Source organism: Synchiropus splendidus, chromosome 13 (genome assembly GCF_027744825.2).
Source record: "Synchiropus splendidus isolate RoL2022-P1 chromosome 13, RoL_Sspl_1.0, whole genome shotgun sequence".
Lineage (NCBI taxonomy): Eukaryota > Metazoa > Chordata > Actinopteri > Syngnathiformes > Callionymidae > Synchiropus > Synchiropus splendidus.
Genome location: NC_071346.1, coordinates 861,877 through 881,376, shown reverse-complemented (window position 1 = coordinate 881,376; position 19,500 = coordinate 861,877). Strand labels below are relative to the sequence as shown.

At 56.4% G+C, this 19,500-nt stretch overlaps 1 protein-coding gene across 1 annotated transcript; it reads right to left on the bottom strand.

Moving 5' to 3' along the window:
• Positions 1 to 313: 313 nt before the first annotated feature.
• wnt9a (wingless-type MMTV integration site family, member 9A) lies at positions 314 to 15,143 on the bottom strand. The gene is made up of 4 exons (XM_053883995.1): positions 14,617 to 15,143; positions 4,842 to 5,101; positions 4,518 to 4,780; positions 314 to 2,546 (listed from the first exon to the last, which is right to left on the bottom strand). The coding sequence occupies exons 1-4, from the start codon at positions 14,865 to 14,867 to the stop codon at positions 2,031 to 2,033; spliced, it is 1,290 nt and encodes a 429-aa protein (XP_053739970.1). The 5' UTR covers positions 14,868 to 15,143; the 3' UTR covers positions 314 to 2,030.
• Positions 15,144 to 19,500: the final 4,357 nt, after the last annotated feature.

Below are 19,500 nucleotides of genomic sequence, written 5' to 3'. Positions count from 1 at the left end.
CGTCACCAGTGTGTCTGACCGCCGAGCGAGTCCTGTCTGGCTCCCATCTCGGCCCCGGCTCTCCTCCCTGTCTCTCTCTTCATCTTATTGTGTTGAATTCCTCACCAAAACATGATGCAGTCTTGGCTTCTGCCCCGCGTCAGGCAAGCATGTCACCCCAGGCTCTCGCGGAGGCGCCTCCTTTTGAAATGATGGGCCACTGAAGTTCGGCACAAACACGTGACCATGAAGAACAAAATCACTCTGTACTTTTGGACATGGATGAAGCAGCCACACGTTGGATAATTTAAAAATTCATTTATTATTTCCGATTTTTTTCTCCTTTGTTATACAAAGATGTTAAATAACTTAAATACATTCTTACCAGTCATCTGTAATCTGTTTATGCCTACAAGCTATGCACATGAGGTAGAGTACAATAACTTAGGTTCCCATAAGACATGAGTGTGTGAACAGAAGCTGTGGTCGTCCGAACACTGGTCTGAATCTTCCACAGCCTCCAGGGACACGTCTGCTCCTGCTGTGTTGGTGGCTGCTTCAGGATCCGACGGCAACTAGTGGGAGATGAGCTGAAGCTCTGCGCTGCTCTCTGAAGCCTCCACCCCGAAAGAAACATAACAACAGAGTAAAAAAAAAAAAAAAAAGCAGGACATAAACTCAATTTGTCGTTATTTACATCTTACAAAAATAATTTAGACTTTGCTTTCTTTATAAAATAGAATTTTGTGCATGACCAGTGCAGAGTTGTGGAGACCACGAGCTACTCCGCCTATGTACATCCTCTGAACTGGACGTCCTCTGGACAGGAGGGAGTGTAGCCCACGTGTGTTTGGAACGCACATACCGAGCGCTGCGGGGCGTCTGAGGGCTGCTATTATGGTTTCCCTGCAGCGTGCACTGATCCACGTCTTGCTTTTCACCAGACTCTCTTCACATCAAATCCACCGCCCTGAGGAGCTTCGTCTTCAGTCACGCCGCAGCAGATCTACACCGGGCGACATGTGACCTCACAGCGTCATCCACAGAGCTCTGAGTTTGGATCTGGGACTGGAGCTGGAGGAATGAGAATGAAAACTTGAGCTCAGAGGGAGTTGGGACGGAGGGGGGTTGTGACTCGCATTCAGGCTTCAATATCAAAGGGAAAGCGCACAGCAGCCAACTGGCGTGCTGGTGTGTTTCAGGAGGTGTCTGAGGAACAGACACGGTCGTTCTCTCCCTCCAGAACACGGAGAGTTTCAACAGCGAATCCTCGCCGCACCCTCGGTCACGGTGAGGAGCAGCGGCTCCGCTCTCGCTGGTCAGACGTCGGCGTCGGCTTGTGTGGAGCGAGTGTAACGCGGAGTGTGTCGCTGCCTGCTCTGACTCGCTGCCTGTCTGTGAGTCGGCTCAATCGTATCATGGCAGCTAAAGTGGAAAGGGGTCAGAAATGGGGCGGCGGGGGCGAGCTACATTCCTCCACTTCACCACAGGTCCTCTGCAACTTCAAAGTTAGAGGAACAAGAATCCTCTTAAGTGGATTTGCGCTCCAAAGAGCCGCACCACGCTGGAGTCACAGCAGCCAGCGGCGCTGAAGTCGTCTCACGGTCACTGTCATGTCGTGCCACTGCGCTCTGCTCCATCCAGACACGGATAGTGGTTTACGTCGTTCCCTGAACACCAAAGCTGCCTCTCCCAGGACCCGCAGAGTCGGTCAACAGAGGGCGCTCGCGCGCACGTTAGTGGTTGGTTTAAAGAAGGGTTTGATAAGTGGCTTGTATAAGGTCAGTACAATATAACTATGTTTATCTACAAGCAAACCCACGGCGTGGGAGTGTAACTGTGTGCGTGTAATTCTTACACCCCGTCTCGTTGGTTACAGTCTCTGAATATGATTTTCACTGTCGCCTGCCGGCGCCGGGTCCCGCGCTGGAGAGTGAGCTGCGTGAGCCACCGAGTGTCTCTGTGTCGGATGTCGGCCCGGGCCCTCAAAGTGCTTCGTCCTCGGGCGGCCGTGTGTCTGGGCGGGCTCTAGGTCCACCCGGGTCCGGGCGCTACGCCTTGCAGGTGTAGACCTCCTCTCGCTGCATGCACTGCTTGCACTCCACGTAGCAGCACCAGTGGACCTGGCACTGGCACGGCCGGGTCACCTCCCGGCTCTGGGTGTTGTGGCCTCGCCCGCAGCAGATGGCGTCGCAGTTCTTGTCCTTGTAGCACTTGCGTGCCGCCGTGCCCGACGAGTACTTGCTGGGCCTACAGAAGCTGGGCGAGTCTTCGATGTGGAGCAGGTCCATGGTGCGGGGGATCTGCTCGCCGGCCGGCAGCGGCGGCTGCTGCTGCTGCTGCTGCTGCGTGGGCTGCTGCTGCTGCTGGCCGCGGCCCGTGGAGAGCTCCGCCTCCCCTGTGGCCTCGTTGCTGGAGCTGCCCACCTTCACAGAGGTCTCGTAGCGCTGCTTCAGCTCCTTGCCGATCATGTGGAAGGGCTGCAGCTGCCTCCAGCAGGTCTGGACCGTGCAGGAGCCCGAGACGCCGTGGCACTTGCAGGTGGTCTCCACCCCGGCCTTGATGACCTGGACGGAGACAAGAGAACAGTGTTGAGCCCCAGGACAGACTCCAGTAACCCGGGGAGGGTAATGATCCTTGTGTGGTGGAAACATCAGATACGTCGCTCCTTTGATGATGGAAGAACTGAACTTTGTGGCTTCACTGACTGGCACAGGCGATTATTGACTCACAGTGCTGCAGTTTCGGGGGATTTCATTAAGGAAATTATGGGTTTGTTTATGTTGGACTCCACAATGACGGTGAGATGATCAGGAACCTCCTGGAGGCCCCTCGAGTCACGCTCACCGGCGGCTCTGTCCAGTCTCCAGCTGCACCTCACTCGACTTCAGATGGCTCTCCACGCGGTGATGTTATATCTCACATATATCTCAGTGTGTCCCGGTTGGAGGTCAGCACTGGCCTTTGGATCACAAGGCAGTGTTTGGACCCCAATAACAAGTCTGAGACAAACCATCAGAGTCCAATAAAGACACCCTCGTCCATTTGGATGTGGTGGGTCAAATCCAGGCGCTGAAAGACAGGACCCTCTGGACGGACGATCGCGAGAGTGAACGGGTGATGGAAACAAGCTGCCCCCCACTGGCTGGTGAGGCTGAGCTACAAGACTCTCTCCGCATCCCCACGTCTCACAGGGGCTCCCAGAAACAGAGGGACCAATGCCACCAGCAGGGCAAAGGTGTCCGCACCCCAGCTGCAGCTGGACACCTGCAGATGCACCAGCATGAAGCACGCAGGAGAGACTCAGAGAGGGGTCAGCATGGGAGTCGTAAACCCAGTGGGAACGTGAGCATGAAAGGTTCAGGATCAGAAGCCCAGTCCTGCATCAGGATCCAACCACCAGGCCCAAATACTGATCTGATCTGGACTGAGTCGGTGGGACAGAGTTTTCCCACAAAACAAAACTGTGACTCAAAAGAAAAGACCGTCAGAGATGAACAAAACATCCCACTAACAGTGGAAGTCAAAGGGACGAAGCCGGTCTCCAGCGCTCAGGAACGGTTCAAACCTGAAGGCCAGCGGCTCCTGGCCTGGGCCCGGGCAGCCAGGTTCACCAGGCCTCAGTGGGAGCCGTGAACGGGAAAACTCCCTCTGCTCTCACACCGCGAGAGAGCGCGGAAGGCGGGAAGTGCACGATCATCACACCAGCAGGTCACCAGAATCTGATAGGTCAGCTTTAAAAGTTGGGGGGAAGGGGTGCAGAGGCCAGCACATTCCAGCCCCGTCCTGGTGTGAGAAGTGGTGTAGAACGTGGTGCAGCGAGCGAGCTGCAAGTGAAAAGAGCCGCGCAGTAAATCTGGAATCTCAGAAGAACATCCAGAGAGACGGAGGTTTGCGGAGCCAAGCTGAGAAGGAAGAGCCTGAATGGGCCCGCGGGGACGGCTCCGAGTCCACTAACATTTGGGAAGTGTGTCTCCGCAGTAATTCATTCTGAGAGAGAAATGAAAATGAGCACGACAGAAAAAAAAGTCATCTTTTCCAGACGCTTTATTTGCTCACTCCTGACAGGCTGTTTTATCGGTGTTTTTCTGCGGTCTCTTCTTTTTTCATCATCGATTGCTCAACAGGGTCTGACACGCAGGAGTCGCCGCCTTCATGAGCAGAGAGTCACGGACAGCTCACACTGCAGCAACTTCCAGTGCGTCGTGTAGGGAGTGGCAGGGGTTTTGCTCCAGGGTGGTGAGTTTCTGCGGGCCTGCGCTAACCCTCCACCGTCCCACTCTTTCTGAGGACTGAGCGTTACGGGTGGTCGGTAGATCACGATCTGGGTTTTCAGTTCCACAGGGAGATGGCTGGGCTTTTGAGGGGTTTAAAAGCACCACTCTCCTACATTTGCTTCTTCGTCTTATTGTTTTTGGCATTTGAAATCTCATTGATATCAAAGACCAATGAATGTAATGAGTCAGCAGGTGGAAAAGGTGGAGGTCGGTCACCTCCACTGCTGGCGGTGAAGCATCTGGCGCGCAGCAGCGGCTCACCTTCATGCCCACGTTGGTGTTGTGCAGGTCCACGCGAGCGCGCAGGTCCTTGTTGGAGCGTTTGCCCAGGAAGTCCTTGACAAACTTGTTGGCGTACTTCAGGTTGTCCCCGCAGCCGCCCCACTGCCAGGCCTCGCGGTTCTCCAGGTGCGGCGCCTCGTCGCACGTGCAGCGCTCCATGCGGCCGGCGCTGCAGGCCTTGGCCAGCGCGTGGGTCAGGCCGGCCGAGGAGACGGCGTACAGGAAGGCTGTCTCTTTAAATCCTGCCACGACACGCGAGGTTAGCCACCCGTCTCACCCGCCGCTGCCGCCACGCCGCCCTACCTCTCTTGAGAATGTTGGCTCTGTGGCGCCCCTCCAAGGTGCAGTTCCACCTCTCGAAGCGGAATTGATACTGGCATTCCAAGGCGCTGATGGTGATGGCCTCTCTCAGGGTCTCGGCCACGCCCGGGTCACGTCTGCACATCCTGCGCTGCTTCTTCTCCAGCTTCAGCCTGTCGCACAGCTTGAAGTGGGCCCGGCCCACGTTCTCCTCGGGTAGAGAGTTCAGTGGCAGGATGGACAGTGGTTCATTCCCGGTCAACCTGGGGAGACACAGACAAAGCCTCCGTCAACAGTCACTCCCTGCAGCGTCACGCGGCGCCACTTCAACCAGCCGCATCACTCCCTGTGCTCTGCAGAAGGTCGTGCTGCTGAACACACAGTCACACTTGTCTCAAGTCGCGGGGACAAGTCACGGCCCCGGGGCCGACTCCAGTTCTCTGAGTTGTTTTAGCGTTTTAAAAAATGCGTTTCTAATTTGAAACACAGAAACTCCTCCAGAGCATGCGGATGTATTGTCCTGCGAGGACCAGTGTTCCAGCGCTGCTCTCCGGCTGACTGTACCCAGAGGTTACCAAGGTCACCCGCCCATCTGTGGTGACCCACAGACATGCTACATGCTAAGATTGGCCTCAAACACACGGCTCTCTGAAGCTCCGTTTGGACTCTTTCCTCCAGCAACATTTCGGCTGGGTTAAGCATCGTGGAGCCCTGCTCAGATCACACATATCTTCTCCTTCAACGTGGGCATCAACCCAAGCCGTGGTGAGTCACGCTGGGGTCCATCACTTCAGGGGCGACCTCTGACCTCAGGTGGAGCCATCTGGTTTTCCACCAGAGATTGTGTTGACTCAAGCCAGCTCCACTGCAGGGGAACAGGAGCCTCAGGAACCGGGTTAATGTTCAAGAGATTTCAGCCTCTTGTGGTTAATGTTCAGGAGAATTTGGCGTGGTGAGAGGCCCCTCCAGCTGAGGAGGACTGTCCTCCAAATACCCTCCAGTCCAGCCAGAACCAGGGCAGCGACTGTCAGACAGACACTTCTCTGCATCCCGGCCTCACCTTTTCCCCCTGTCAGACTCACGTCAGACACTTGGACGTGTCTCGCCCTCACAGCAGCGCAGCTGGAACACGCCGCAGGACTTATGCTCCCGCTACGGAACACGACGACGCGCTCGTCTGTTTACGGCGAGGGACACCACTGTCCTGACCATTCTGGTCGCACCAACGGAGAGAAGTGGCACCGTACTCATTACGCATCACTTAAAGTAGAGTCAGACCAGCAGAAGATCTGTCTCCAGAGGACTCGCACTGACACCAGTGCCTGAGATCACACTGGGCTCGACCGTGAGGGTCGCAGGTTCTTATCTTTCAGTTGAGACTCGGGGTGGACAGTTCTCCAGGGTTTCATTCACATGGTTTTATTTTGCCAGAGAAGACCAGCGCTATACTAGAGCCAGGTTTAGACGGAGCTTAAGACGAAGGTAAAGACGTTCCCCTGTGACCTTGAAACAAGCTGCATCTGTAAACTGAACATTACCTTTCTATTCCACTTCATTTCACCCAAAAATGTAAGGTAAACACCTCAGCTCTATACCACAGAGCAAAGACTAGACACTCCCTCTCTCCCTCTCCCTTCTCTCTCTCTGCTCTCTCTGTCTCTCTCTCTCCCTCTCTCTCTCTCTCCCTCCCTCTTTCTCTCTGCTCTCTCTGCCTCTCTCTCTCTCTCCCTCTCTGCCTTTCCCTCTCTCTCTCTCTCTATCTCTCCCTCTCTCTCTCTCCCTCTCTGCCTTTCCCTCTCTCTCTCTCTCTATCTCTCCCTCTCTCTCTCCCTCTCTCTCTCTCTCTCTCCCTCTCTCTCTCTCCCTCTCTCTCTCTGCCTCCCTCTCTCCCTCTCTCTCTCTCTCTCCCTCTCTCTCCCTCTCTCTCTCTCCCTCTCTCTCTCTGCCTCCCTCTCTCTCTCTCTCTCTCTCTCTCTCCCTCTATCTCTCTCTCTCTCCTTGCTGACCGGTGATGTCCGTTGTTTACATTTCTGACTTGAAAACTGTTGTAAAGAAGATTCTATCAGCGCTCGCATGTGTCCCTCGCTGGAGTACTTTAACAAGAGATTTGTTTTACTAAGTCCAGTAACTGACTGAAATGTTTCCCCTGGAGGACTCGGCCTCATACCACCGGCCTTAATGGTTCCCATATGCTCTATGATATTGTCTCCACGAAGCGCCGCTCCAGGCCACAGTCCAGTCTCAGCGGAGGCCTTCAGACTGGGTCTTCCTCTTCAGCTGCCGACGGCGCTGGAGTCTAATGGAAAGCTGGCAAGCCGCGTCTTGACGCCGCTGACAAGAGAGCTGTGGATGGGTGGGAGCCCCGCCTGAGCCGCGCGGGTCCTGATCTGGATGGCTGAAGTGCAAGGCTTCGCTCACAGCAGGAGCCAAAACAAAGCAGTGCGGTTGACGGAGCACATCACATGACTGACAAGCGCCGGGTATTTACAGGCCTGGGCGTCATGCTGGGGCCCACCTGACCGGGATCCTTCAGGGTGCAGACCTTTGAAGGAGCAGTGCAGAGCCACATGGTGGGCATCAACACGCCACAGTCCACGTGACATCACTGCAGACTGCTGACCTCAAACCCTGGTCCCCAGGACCACGCAGAGGTACCACGGAGTTTCTGGCCCTGACCCTGGTGACGGGGGTCCAGCGTCACAGCATCCCAAACAGCCCCATGCCTGCCATGACATGAGGCCACTGCAGTGACAGAGCTGGAGCGGGGCCAAGCAGCGCAGCCAGGCAGCGCCACTGTCTCCCAGGCCTGTTCGCACAAAGGAATATTTCTGGCTGGTGACGGAGAGAGCCTGGGGGCGGAGGGGAGAGACACTTGACGTCTCCGTGGAAAAGACTGGCCAGGACTTGCTCTGCTGTGGAGCCACGGCTTCCCCCCACACACACACACAGCCAGACAACAAGTCCACGGCCTCTTCAGGATCAACCAAGTGTTCCGATTCAGGTTCCTCTGTTGGACTCACACTCCTGGTCCTCACTGAGAAACCGTGAGGAGCCCGGCCATCTAGATGTCTCCTGCTCTCCTCCCAAGTTCCAAGGCCCACAGGAGACCAGAGGAACCTCCTGCTGAGGCAGGAGCCCCCGCCCTCAGAAAGTCTCCTGGAGCTCCGCCTGCCTGGCCACACCTGACCTCCACATCTCCTCCTGGAGAGAACATCTACTCTTGAGTGGAGAAAGACATTTTCTCCTCCTGAAGCTTCTCCTCCAGAGCAGAGGAAAACAACTCCATCATTTTGGGTGTGATCTGTGAAGAGGCCATAAATTGGCCCCTCGATCGTCGACACTTCAGCTGTAATGAATCACAGATGTGTTTGTCAAACATTTGCAATCATGGAACTGGCAGCCGGGCCGGGCCGGCACCAGCGCCAGCGCGAGAACTGATACCGTGCTTTTTCTGGACGCCGAGCGGTGACCAGCGCGGCTGCGAACTGGAGGAGCTGCGAGGAAGAAGAGCGGTGGAACATGCAGTCCAAAATCATTACCCGCCGTCAGTCGTCACGGCCCGGCCATTAGCGCTCACTATTGGGAGGAAATATGTGCGCATGCCGCTACTTGTCGTCTCCAATGGAGCGAACTGTGCTCCTCATCCAGAGAGGTCAGGACGCAGGCAGGTATTGACACGACGCCGGGGGTAATTGAAGGTTTTCAATCGCCCACCCTTTTCTGTTTTTGTTTACGGGGGTTGGCACGGCAACAATGACAGCCACGTACAACAGTCATTACAGCGCCACATGGTTTGTTTTTTCCAGCTGCTCGGTGTGTCGAGTCGCCGTGACACTCACGTCTCACTCGGTTTTCCAGTCCCCTCCATCATCGTGGACAAGCGGCGGCGCCGCGTATCATCTCCCGACCCAGTTGAGCAACGCAAACATCAACTTTCTGGAAGGTGGAAAACATGTGATCACGCCCGCTCCGCTGGCCCAGATCAAGCGCTTTCCTCTATAAGGACCATGATGGGCGTGTGGCCGCCGATGTGATTCATACGGTCCTGCAGACGTGTGTCAACACAGCCACATATGGTTTCCATTCAGCGTGGAGGGAAACTTCATCAAGCATTTGTCTATTAGTTGCTGATTCTCCTCAGTCGACGGACAGGAACCCTCTGGTTTGGACTCATGAACAGGGCCAGCTGAGGGACCTGGTTGGAGCGCTGAACGTGCAGAAGCTGCCACACTGCCCCTCTCACACACACAGACAGGTGGCACCGGTGCAGAGCCAGTCAGGGGCCGGGCTCCTGGTCCAGTGACCGGTGCTCAGCCGGGAGCAACACTCGACGCTCGCCAGCCTGCTGACCCCAGCCTCGTGACGCTGGGCGTTCCACATGTGGAGTGGAGAATGAGCAGCTCTACTCTGAGTCTCAGATGACCAAGGAGTGTGACTCCGCCTCCCTCAGACAGGAGTTCAGAATGGTGAGGTCATGTCAGGAGAGAAGCGTGTTCTCGTCCGTGTTTGAGCAGCCAACCACACGACTGGCAGGTGTGTGTGTGTGTGTGTGTGTGTGTGTGTGTGTACAACCTTAAGTCAACACCTGTGTGAGTCGGTTGTGACTGAGCGCGCCCAGGCAGAAGCAGCACAAAAGCTCCATTAGCCTCAACTTGCAGGTCCCCCCCTCCATCCCCTCCCCTCCTCCTTCTTATTTTCCTCGTCTCTCAACTTCCCTCGCTCCCTGCGGTCAATTACTCTGAACGAGTGTCAATCATTGGGCCCAGCTGTCGGCGGCAAACAAGCCCTCCTCCAGACAAAACCTCGGCGCAGAACCTGCGAGCGACAGGTGTCAACGCGGCCCGTGAACAGGGAATTACACGGCGGCGTTCTTGCTCCAGCGCCGTGTTTTGCTGTGTGAAGTTGGAGGAAGTTCAGACCACCCTGCCCACGTCCCATCTGGTGCATCAGGGCTCCGGCGCTGCCAGCGGTGGGAGGAATGTGAGCGTGTGGTCCTCTCCCACTCCGGGAGCCGGAGACCAATGGCTGCTGAGAGGAAACTCTCTCCACCTGAAACCAACCCAACACAACTTTCCCACACACTTTTGGAAGCATGGAAACACACGAGGGCTCAAGCACCTGCCCGGCCCGGCTGCGCCCCAGCGGCTGTCCAGACGAGCTGCGAGTGAGCTCAGATGGGAGGAGCCACGGCCTGAGGCGAGGAGCCAAGCTGTGGAGGGGTCGGCCCCCGGGCCTCGGGTTTGATCACAGCTGCTCCACGGTCACCAGCCTCGCCGCGGCCATCACCGCTGTCATTACAGGCCGCGGCCTGCAGGTGGCGTCGGCGCCATGCGTCGCCCGCCTGGGCCTGGACGGAGGCCTTGGCAGCGCTGCCTACACCAACATCACACGTGTTTTGCTTCTTCTCCTCTGCGGCCGAGCGTCATACGATCCGACTGCACTGAATGACGGAGGCTTGCGTCATGTCGGCTCCAGTTGTGTCAACAGTGAGCCTCGGGTCTCTGCGTCCTCAGAGCTGCAGCGAGACCTTTGGGTTCTGCTGCTGCTGCAGATGAGAGTCGGCACACTCTGGAGCCTGCAGGAGCCTGGAGAGGAGCGGCACGTGGGGCCCCTCTGGAAAGCTTCAGACAAGTGACTCCAGCTGATGCCCTTCACTAGTCCCACTGACAGAGCTCATCTCACAATCAAATCAGCATCAAATTTATTGCCATGGTCAGCGGGGAGCCCACTAACTAGGGAAGTGTTTTGGAATAAAGTAAAGTAACAACAAGGCTGTTCAGGAATTCAACAGTCTGACGGCCGAGGGAAAGAAGCTGTTCCTGTGACGGGAGCTTCTGGTCTGGATGGACCGTAGCCTCCTGCCAGAGGGAAGAAGGACAAACAGTCCATGTCCAGGGTGAGAGGGGTCGGCTCTGATCTGATCTCAAAACCCAGCTCTGCTCTGAACATCGCTCAGGCCTGAAGAGCTTTGATTCAGTCTCTGGGTCCGGAGCCGCTCGGTTCCGTCAGCCGCCTGCTCTGGCTGGAGGGCGTCCTGGGAGCCGACCAATGGCCTCCAGGGGCTCACAGGCAGCTGAGTGGCCTGCTGAACTGTAAAGTCCACGCTTGCATGAGAAAGGAGCAAAAGTCGCGGCGGGAGTCACTGTTTAATCCCGAGCTGTGACTGGGAGCTCCGGCCGCCGAGCGCTGTCCGACCCGACCCGGGAGTGTGTGGCATGGTAAGAGGTTTAACTGCGCTGTGAGAACTCCAGGCTTCTGAGGTCAGCGGCTCAGTTGTGCTCACTGTGTGACTGGCACAGATTGGGCGAGCACCGGCGTCCGCATGACTCCCCGGTTCTAGCTGACGCCGTGGCACCAGCTCGCTAGACTCACACTGGCATCTGGCATCATCTCTCAGGAGCGCCATCTCAAGAGTTCTACTCTCAGGAGCTCCACTCTCAGGAGCTCCACCCTCAGGAGCTCCACCCTCAGGAGCTCCACTCTCAGGAGCTCCATCTCAGGAGCTCCACTCTCAGGAGCTCCACTCTCAGGAGCTCCATCTCAGGAGCTCCACTCTCAGGAGCTCCACTCTCAGGAGCTCCATCTCAGGAGCGCCATCTCAGGAGCTCCACTCTCAAGAGCTCCATCTCAGGAGCTCCACCCTCAGGAGCTCCACCCTCAGGAGCCCCACTCTCAGGAGCTCCACCCTCAGGAGCTCCACTCTCAGGAGCTCCACTCCCAGGAGCTCCAGCTCAGGAGCTCCACTCTCAGGAGCTCCACTCTCAGGAGCTCCATCTCAGGAGCTCCACTCTCAGGAGATCCACTCTCGGGAGCTCCATCTCAGGAGCTCCTCCCTCAGGAGCTCCACTCTCAGGAGCTCCACTCTCAGGAGCTCCACTCTCAGGAGCTCCACTCTCAGCTCACATTAGTCCTGGCCTGCTGAGGCACCTGCGGAAACACCTGGTCTCCACAGGAGGAGACTCTGTTTTGCAGGGGTTGCTGCCAGTCCTGCGGCGTTCACCACAGCCATCCTCTCCCCGAGTCTCGGGCTCATGTCCCCCTCAGAGACCGACACACCAGGTGGAGCAGGTGGTCTGTGGGACCCAGGGTCGTCTCATCAGTGGCCACCACTGAGAGTCTCCTGACTCTCAGTGGTGGCCACTGCTGATGTCGCCGGCTCCGTCTGCAGAATCCATCAGGCCTGAACCCACGCTTCAGCTGGGTCCAGGCCCTAAAAGTGTGTCAGTACATGGTCCAGCACGTCTGGAGAACAAAACCCCGGTGTGGGTCTGAGGAACCATCAGCTGCTGCTGGGCCTCAGGTCCAAGCTGGGCTCACCGCAGTTCAGAACACTGCGTTTCCTCCGGGCTCTGTGGGGTCCTGCCACACCAGAGGCCGGAGACCCAGACCCAGAAGTCTGCTCCGGTTCAGGCCTGGAATATGACAACAGAGGAGCCGTCCAGATAAGGTCCCGCTGAGGAGGGACACCTGGCAGTCGACCTTCTTTGGTCCGGTCTCTTTGGTCCACTGCACAGAACGCAGAATTACTGACCACATGTGCAAGCCTCGCAATAGACACCACAGAATCTGGGTGAGAACAAAAAAACGTCACATACACCGAGGCGATAATACGACAATAACAACACGTTTGTCGCTAGAAATGTGATCCAAACTCAACAAAAGCTTTTCATTGTTTTTGAATCTCACAAATTAGAGCAAAAATAGACGAGACGACAGGAGAGAGCGAGGTGACCGAAGGCATGTCCTGCACAGAGAAACAAAGCGTCTGCCTCACATGGACAGGCGCCAGTGCGGCAGGTGAGACTGGCGGCTCCACACACACCGAGCCTGAGGCATGGGCTGCACCGCTCCAAGCACGGAAGGACCGGCTCTGGACGCAGCCGGTTTACACGACCGCAGATTACACGGCAGCTCACCAACCCTCCAGTTTAAGGAGAGGCACGGAGTGTCATACGCTCCGCTGAGCCACGTCCAACTGGACCACTCCGCCAGCAGCACCTGCCACAGCAGCCAGAGAGGGAAAAGAGCCGCCGCATTCTTGTGGCAAAGGATGACAATTTCCGCGGGTTCCCGAGTACGCCAGGAATCCCACCCCACCCATGGCCAGGAGAGACGTGTTTACCTTGCACTTACGCTCCACCGCACTCTGGAAGTTGGCTGTGCAACATTGACCCGCTATTTTGGGTAAATCAGTACCCAGGAGGCCCGGACGCCTCGTGCGCGGCGGCGAGCGGGACTCAGCGGCAGAGTCACCGGGGTCGGGTTTCTGGGTCGCTGGCCGTCAGGCGGTCACGTTTTAGATCGGTGTCACCTGTTCGTCAGGGCCGAACCACTCGCTCACAGGCGTTGATCGTGCGTCTCTGCGGCGCTGACAGACAGACCAAAGCCAGCGCCTGGTGACGGCGGTGACGTCACGTCGCCCGCCGAGCTGCCGCGCCGAGAGTCGAGCCGGAGACATGAGCACGTTTCAGAGCAGATTATGAGATGAGCAGGAGCAGTCAGGGCTGCGAGCGGAGCGCAGCTCACCTGAGGGTCACCACCATCTCAGACTGAACCACAGGCTCGTTTCAGCCCCGTGTCACTCGTGACCTCACCATCCTCAGACTAAGCCGTGTGATCCAGTGCTGGAGAACTATGAAAGGACCACGAAATTCCAGGTCAGTGCTGGGTGATTAAAAACTGTCAAGCGATGGGCCGGAACTGGCCCGCGAGCCTTCAGTTTGACACGCCACTTGCCGTGTGCTGGAGGCTTGTGGTGGGAATTTCAGAGAAGTGTTTGGACATGGTGAGAGACATGAACGAAACTTCATTCCACTGTTGTTCACCTGCTGAAAGCCCAGGTCACATCAGAGCTTCCCGCCTTCACCTCCTCATGTCTCTCAACCTTCCTCCACACAACAGATATACGACCTGCATCAAAGGTCACGGTCACCACTGTGCTGTCAGATGGTGACACCAACCATCGTCTTCTCCCCGACTGAAACACAGGTCCCGGTAGTGGGGAGACCTCGACAAATGCCACTGAGATCAGAGTTTACATTTGAATATTTAAGCAGCAGCACGAAGCGTGAGGAGCATCCAGGAGCTCCTGTTTCCTTCAGACTTGCAGCAGAGACGCCTCAGAAGGACACGTCCCATCCCTGCACCTTGACTCCTGGCTGTGACCGGGTTGCCAGACGCGCCTGGATCCCTCACAACAGCCGGCGTGAGCTCCACTCCTCTGGACGGACCTCGGCTAAGTGTTGACCATCTCATCATCAGCAACCCACCGCTGAAGTTCCAGTGAGCAACACAAACGGGTTGTCATGGAAACACTGCGCTTTAACGGCAACAGGATCAAGCATCAGACAAAGCAGCAGCTCTCCAACTCATCCGGACTTCCCTGAAGACCTGAGGTCCCTCAGCATCAGCGGGATGGTGGTCTCCATCAAGCCTGACGCCTGAACATCGGCCCAGCAGCAGCAGCAGCAGCAGGTGAAGTGGCCCAGAGTTCCTCAACTGGCCCTCTGGTGTTTGTGCTGGCGGAGGGGAATTTGAAGCTGAGCAGACGGTTCGGCCGCCGCAGCTCCAGCCCGTCAGGTCCGCCTTATTGTTTCCAGCTGTTTCGTCTGAGCGCTCCGAGCACCTCTGGCTCCAGAGTCGGCTGAGGATCGCCGCGGAACGACACGCGCCGCCTCTCACCTGGGGCCGCGCGCGGAAAGACGACGCACAACTTTGGCACCTCATGCGCGTGTTCGGCGTGACAGGGCGGCGGAAGCGTCGGCTCAGGTCCACTCACCCGAAGTAGGCTGCGGCGGGTCCGGGCAGGCTGAGGAGGCTGACTACCACTGTGACCGATAACCATCCCAGGAGTAGGTGTCCATCCAGCATTTTGCTGCGGCTCCAGGGCAGATCATTTCGTTCCTCTGAGTAGCTGCGCTGAAGTCTGCGCCCGGCCGCTGCGCACCTCTTATAGAGACGAGCCGCTCCTCCCACCAGCTGAGGAGGGGGCGGGGAGGGGTGAAGCAGCGCTCTCTCCCTCACCCTCATGTCCTCACCGCTGGGGTCCGGAGTGGAGGTGCCGTTATCACGCCGGAAAAAGAAAGAGGTGGCTCCCACAGATGCCGCTTGGAGCTGCTGACAGAAACAGCAAAAGGTCTGGAGCAAAGTCTGAGCGCGAGCACGCAGAGCCTTGTGGCGTCTCAGTCTTCCTCCACCGAAACACCACCTTCTGGTGCTGGTCTGCTCCACCTGAGTGGCAGAGCAGAGCAGGAGAGGAATTCAGCAGCGTGAGGGGCCACGACATCATGAGACCAGCAGCAGGGGCCCTCAGGACACGATGGGACGGCTCCTCACAACATGACGTCAGCTGCTTTAAAATAGCCTTTGATTTCGTCACAATCTCCGGATCTTCTGCATGAACCATGACAGTGGACTGGAGGCCATCTCAGGATAAACACGATGACACGAAGGCATGGTTTTTAAAGTGATTTTTGAGGTAGAAAAATATGGAAGAATCCAATGCAAAGGGGAAATAGAAAACTAATAATAACATTAATAACCTCATCCGTTTCTGTGGAGTCAGTCATGATGAAACAGACCATGTCTACTGGAGCTCCGGAGGGCCTCGTGACCGCTCTTCTCCGTCCTTCCTCTTCACGTCTGAAGTCGTGTCACACCGAGCGTGAGAGCTGCTGATCACAGGAGGCAGGTGGGACCTGGGCCCAGCCGGGTCTTCACCAGGAGCCCACCTGCCAGGGGAGAGTAAAGAGGCCGGCGCTCGCGTGAGAGGCATGAGGAACCTGGAGCGCCCGCAGACTGACGTGATCTTCGTGGTTGGTCTCCAGCAGCAGCCGATTTTTGTTCTGCCCTAAACCCTGTGCAAACACCTTTCACATGCGCAGCCACCACCTGACGTCTCCTGCTTTCAAACGCACCTCGGCTCATTCGTCTGGAGATTACTGCTGCGCTTGGGAAGGATCCAGGTCTTCAGGGCGACACCTGTGGACCGCTGCCTGCCAGGACTCGAGATGAATCACAAGGTCACCAACGCTCGCCCCTGCAGATGAAGACAGGAGGATGCATGAAACAACGCTGAAATGTTTCAACCTATTCGTTGTAGCACAAAAATATAGGAGCGTCTGACTGTGATGGAGCTGCTCAGGAAAGCAGCTCAATATGTGGAGAAACAGGGACTATATCTGGGGAACAGAGGTCAAACATGTGGAACAGGAACTACAATAGTCAGCTCTCCAAACAGGCTCGACGCAAGTTCAGCCCAGGAGGTGGACAACTCTCTAGCGCTCTCTCTCTCTCTCTCTCCTCTCTCTCTGCCTCTCTTTCTCTCCCTCTCTCTCTCCCTCTCTCTGCTCTCTCTCCCTCCCCTCTCTGTCTCCCTCCCTCCTTCTCTCCCTCTCTCTGTCTCTCTCTCTCCCCCCCTCTTCTCCCCCCTCTCTCTCCCTCTCTCTCTCTCCTCTCTCTCTCCCTCTCCCCCCCTGTCTCTCTCTCCCTCTCTCTCTCTGTCTCTCTCTCTCCCTCTCTCTCTCTCTCTCTCTCTCCCTCTCTCTCTGTCTCTCTCTCCCTCTCTCTCTCTCCCTCTCTCCCTCTCTCCCTCTCTCTCTCTGTCTCTCTCTCTCCCTCTCTCTCCCTCTCTCTCTCCCTCTCTGTCTCCCTCTCTCTCTCCCCCCTCCCTTTCTCTCTCCCCCTCACCCCCCTCTCTCTCTTCCTCTCCCTCTCTCCTCTCTCTCTCCCTCTCCCCCCCTGTCTCTCTCTCCCTCTCTCTCTCTGTCTCTCTCTCTCCCTCTCTCTCTCTCTCTCTCTCTCCCTCTCTCTCTGTCTCTCTCTCCCTCTCTCTCTCTCTCTCTCCCTCTCTCTCCCTCTCTCTCTCTCTCCCTCTCTCCCCCCCCTCTCTCTCTCTCCCTCTCTCTTTCTGTCTCTCTCCCTCTCTCCCTCTCTCTCTCTGTCTCTCTCTCTCCCTCTCTCTCCCTCTCTCTCTCCCTCTCTGTCTCCCTCTCTCTCTCCCCCCTCCCTTTCTCTCTCCCCCTCTCCCCCCTCTCTCTCTTCCTCTCCCTCTCCCCCCCCCCTCCCCCTCTCTTCTCCCTCTCCTTGGTGTTTTCAGGTGAGCACATGAAGGTGCATTTTTCTCCGTGCTGAGCCTGTCACTCATGCTCCAGGAGCCGCTGCAGCAACGCTCCTGAATAACACCTGGTCTTTAGGAGCTCAGCGCCAGGGTTTGTCAGCACACGACAAGAATGGAGGCTAATCCTGCAGCGGGATCATGGATTCCCACACCCGTGTCTCAGAACACACTGGGGGGGCGTTTTCTCAAACCTCTCAAATCCATGTGATTCCGTTCGCACTGCAACAGTTTTGACCTTGTTTTTAGGTTCAGGCGACTGAAAACAAAGTCCTTGGTTCCTCAGCTCTGCTCAAGTGTTGAACCTGCGTCACTGGTGCAGACCCTCCTGACTTCTCACCGACCGACAAACCTGCTGCCTGAACCACCCGCCGGGCTCAGGTCTGCGTGTGGCAGAGCCACAGCGTGTCTCAGGGCTGAGGAGCTGAGGCTCCATGTTGAAGCTCTGAAGCTCTGCTACTGACTTGCTGGATCGGAGGATCTTCTCTGAATCTCTCCTGGTGACCTCTGACCCACGCGTCACTGACTGGATCGGCTTGAGTCACCTGAGCCGACGGATGGGGAAGCGCTTGTTGGGTCTCAGCTCTGAGGAGTGGTCCGGATGTGGAGGTCTTTCCTTGGAAGCTGCTGTTCCCGCTGCTCTCTGCCTTGCTCTGACCTTGTCCGGCGGAATGGGAACGGCATCCAAGCCCCCCCGGCCCGGCCGGCGCCCCCACTCCGCTGAGGGTCCCGTGATCTCTTCCAGGGACCAGACGTCATTGGAAGGTCTGCTGCTGCTGCTGCTCCAGACTCAGGAAAGGCTCTGTCTTCAGGGAGCCCCGGGGAAGGTGTTGTTTTAGGAACCCAAGCGCTGGCTCCACCTGTTGTCATTATTATGAAGCACCGTCATTAGGATGGAAAATAATCAAGGTAAGGCCCTGACGTGAGTCCTGCTGCGGGAGTCAGCTCAGTGAGCGGGAGCTTCCAGCCTCAGAAGCAGAAAACTGCCCAGAAGATGGAGGGGCGTCTCCTGAGCTGCCTGCCTCCTGTTTGTCCAGCCTCAGATTTAGCTGCAGGATTACAGGCCAGCCGTGAGCAGAACTCTGCTTTGGTCTCTCGGCCACTGGCTCTGCCTGACCAGCAGGGGGTGTTGGAGCAGCGTCATCCGCTGGACTGCCCTCTGCTGACTGCGACCTGAGGTCTGACCTGGACAGGCTGCGGCCCGGGGGCCACATGTGGCCCTCAGGCAGCACTCATGTGGCCCTCGGGGTGAAAGACGTGCGTCTGACTGTTTCTTCTGTTTCCCTCCAAATGAATACCAGGAGAAAAATGACTGACCTGCTGGTCCTTTGTTCATGATTTCAACTGCGATGTGTCATCATACTGAGGTCAGTTTTCCCCTCACATCAGCCACTTCTTCTTCATCCTTCATTCTTTCTCTCCAGCTGCAGACGGACTCGGGAAGCGGGCGCAGGTGTCCTGGGAGAGCTGGACTACAAGTCCCATGATGCTTCCTGCAGCTGGAATCAAAGCTGAGTCACGTCTGCATTGAGAGACAGAGAGAAGATCCAGGCCAGACCTGCGGCGTCATGTCCACCAGCCCCACTCGGACCTGGAGGACAGACTCCTTATCAGGGCGAAGAGGCGGCGTCGACGCCTGTGCTAATGCCCATCCTGCAGATAACGCTGCCTGACTTTCCCATGGTGCGTGGAGACGCTGGAAGGAAAGTGATGACTTGTTTCCAGGTGTGTCCAGACTCTTTCCTCTGGTGGGGCCCGGGAGGAGAGGAGACGTTTCCCTCCGACCTGTGAGAGGATCCACTCCTCTCAAGTCTCTGTCTGGACAGCTCTCTCTGCGGCCGAGGTCAGAGGTCACCGGGTTCTGTGACGTCGCCTGAAGCGCGGACCAAGTTCAGAACTGGACACAACCACTGAGAAGCAGACTCAGAATTGAGCCGCTCCATATTGACGAATCAGTAAATGGCTGGAAATGTAACGGAGAATTTGATTCATGTAAGTTCATTCTTCTTCACAAGACTTGGGTCACTACTGTTTTTAATAGCAAATGTCTCTCTGCTCATAATGGATGAATTAGAAAGTCGTGGTGGGACTTGAACGATCACTACAACAACAAAATCATTGAATTTAAATAATAAAAAAACAAATTCATTCCAATTGAGAATGTGGCTTCTTGTGGCAAACATTCTTACACCATTAAACAGGGATTAATTGCGGTTAATGAATCACAAATTCTCTAATTAACTAGATATTATTTAATCGACTCCCACCTTATTAAATATTAAATATATAAACTTTTGAAGGTCTGAGGGAACATTTCTGTTTCGATGTTGATGTGACTTGCTCCGATGCTGCCATCTAGTGGCGGTCATGCAGCTGTGCACGCCCGTTGGCTTCAGTGATAAAATCTATTTTAAAAATGGACCGTGAAACGGAGCGACGTCGATGAGGGCGGCGTCAGCGCGCCTCATTGAGCTTGCGAACATCCTTCAGGTACATGACGTCACTCATTCGTCGTGCATGAGTGAGTGACGTCACTTTTCCCTGGCG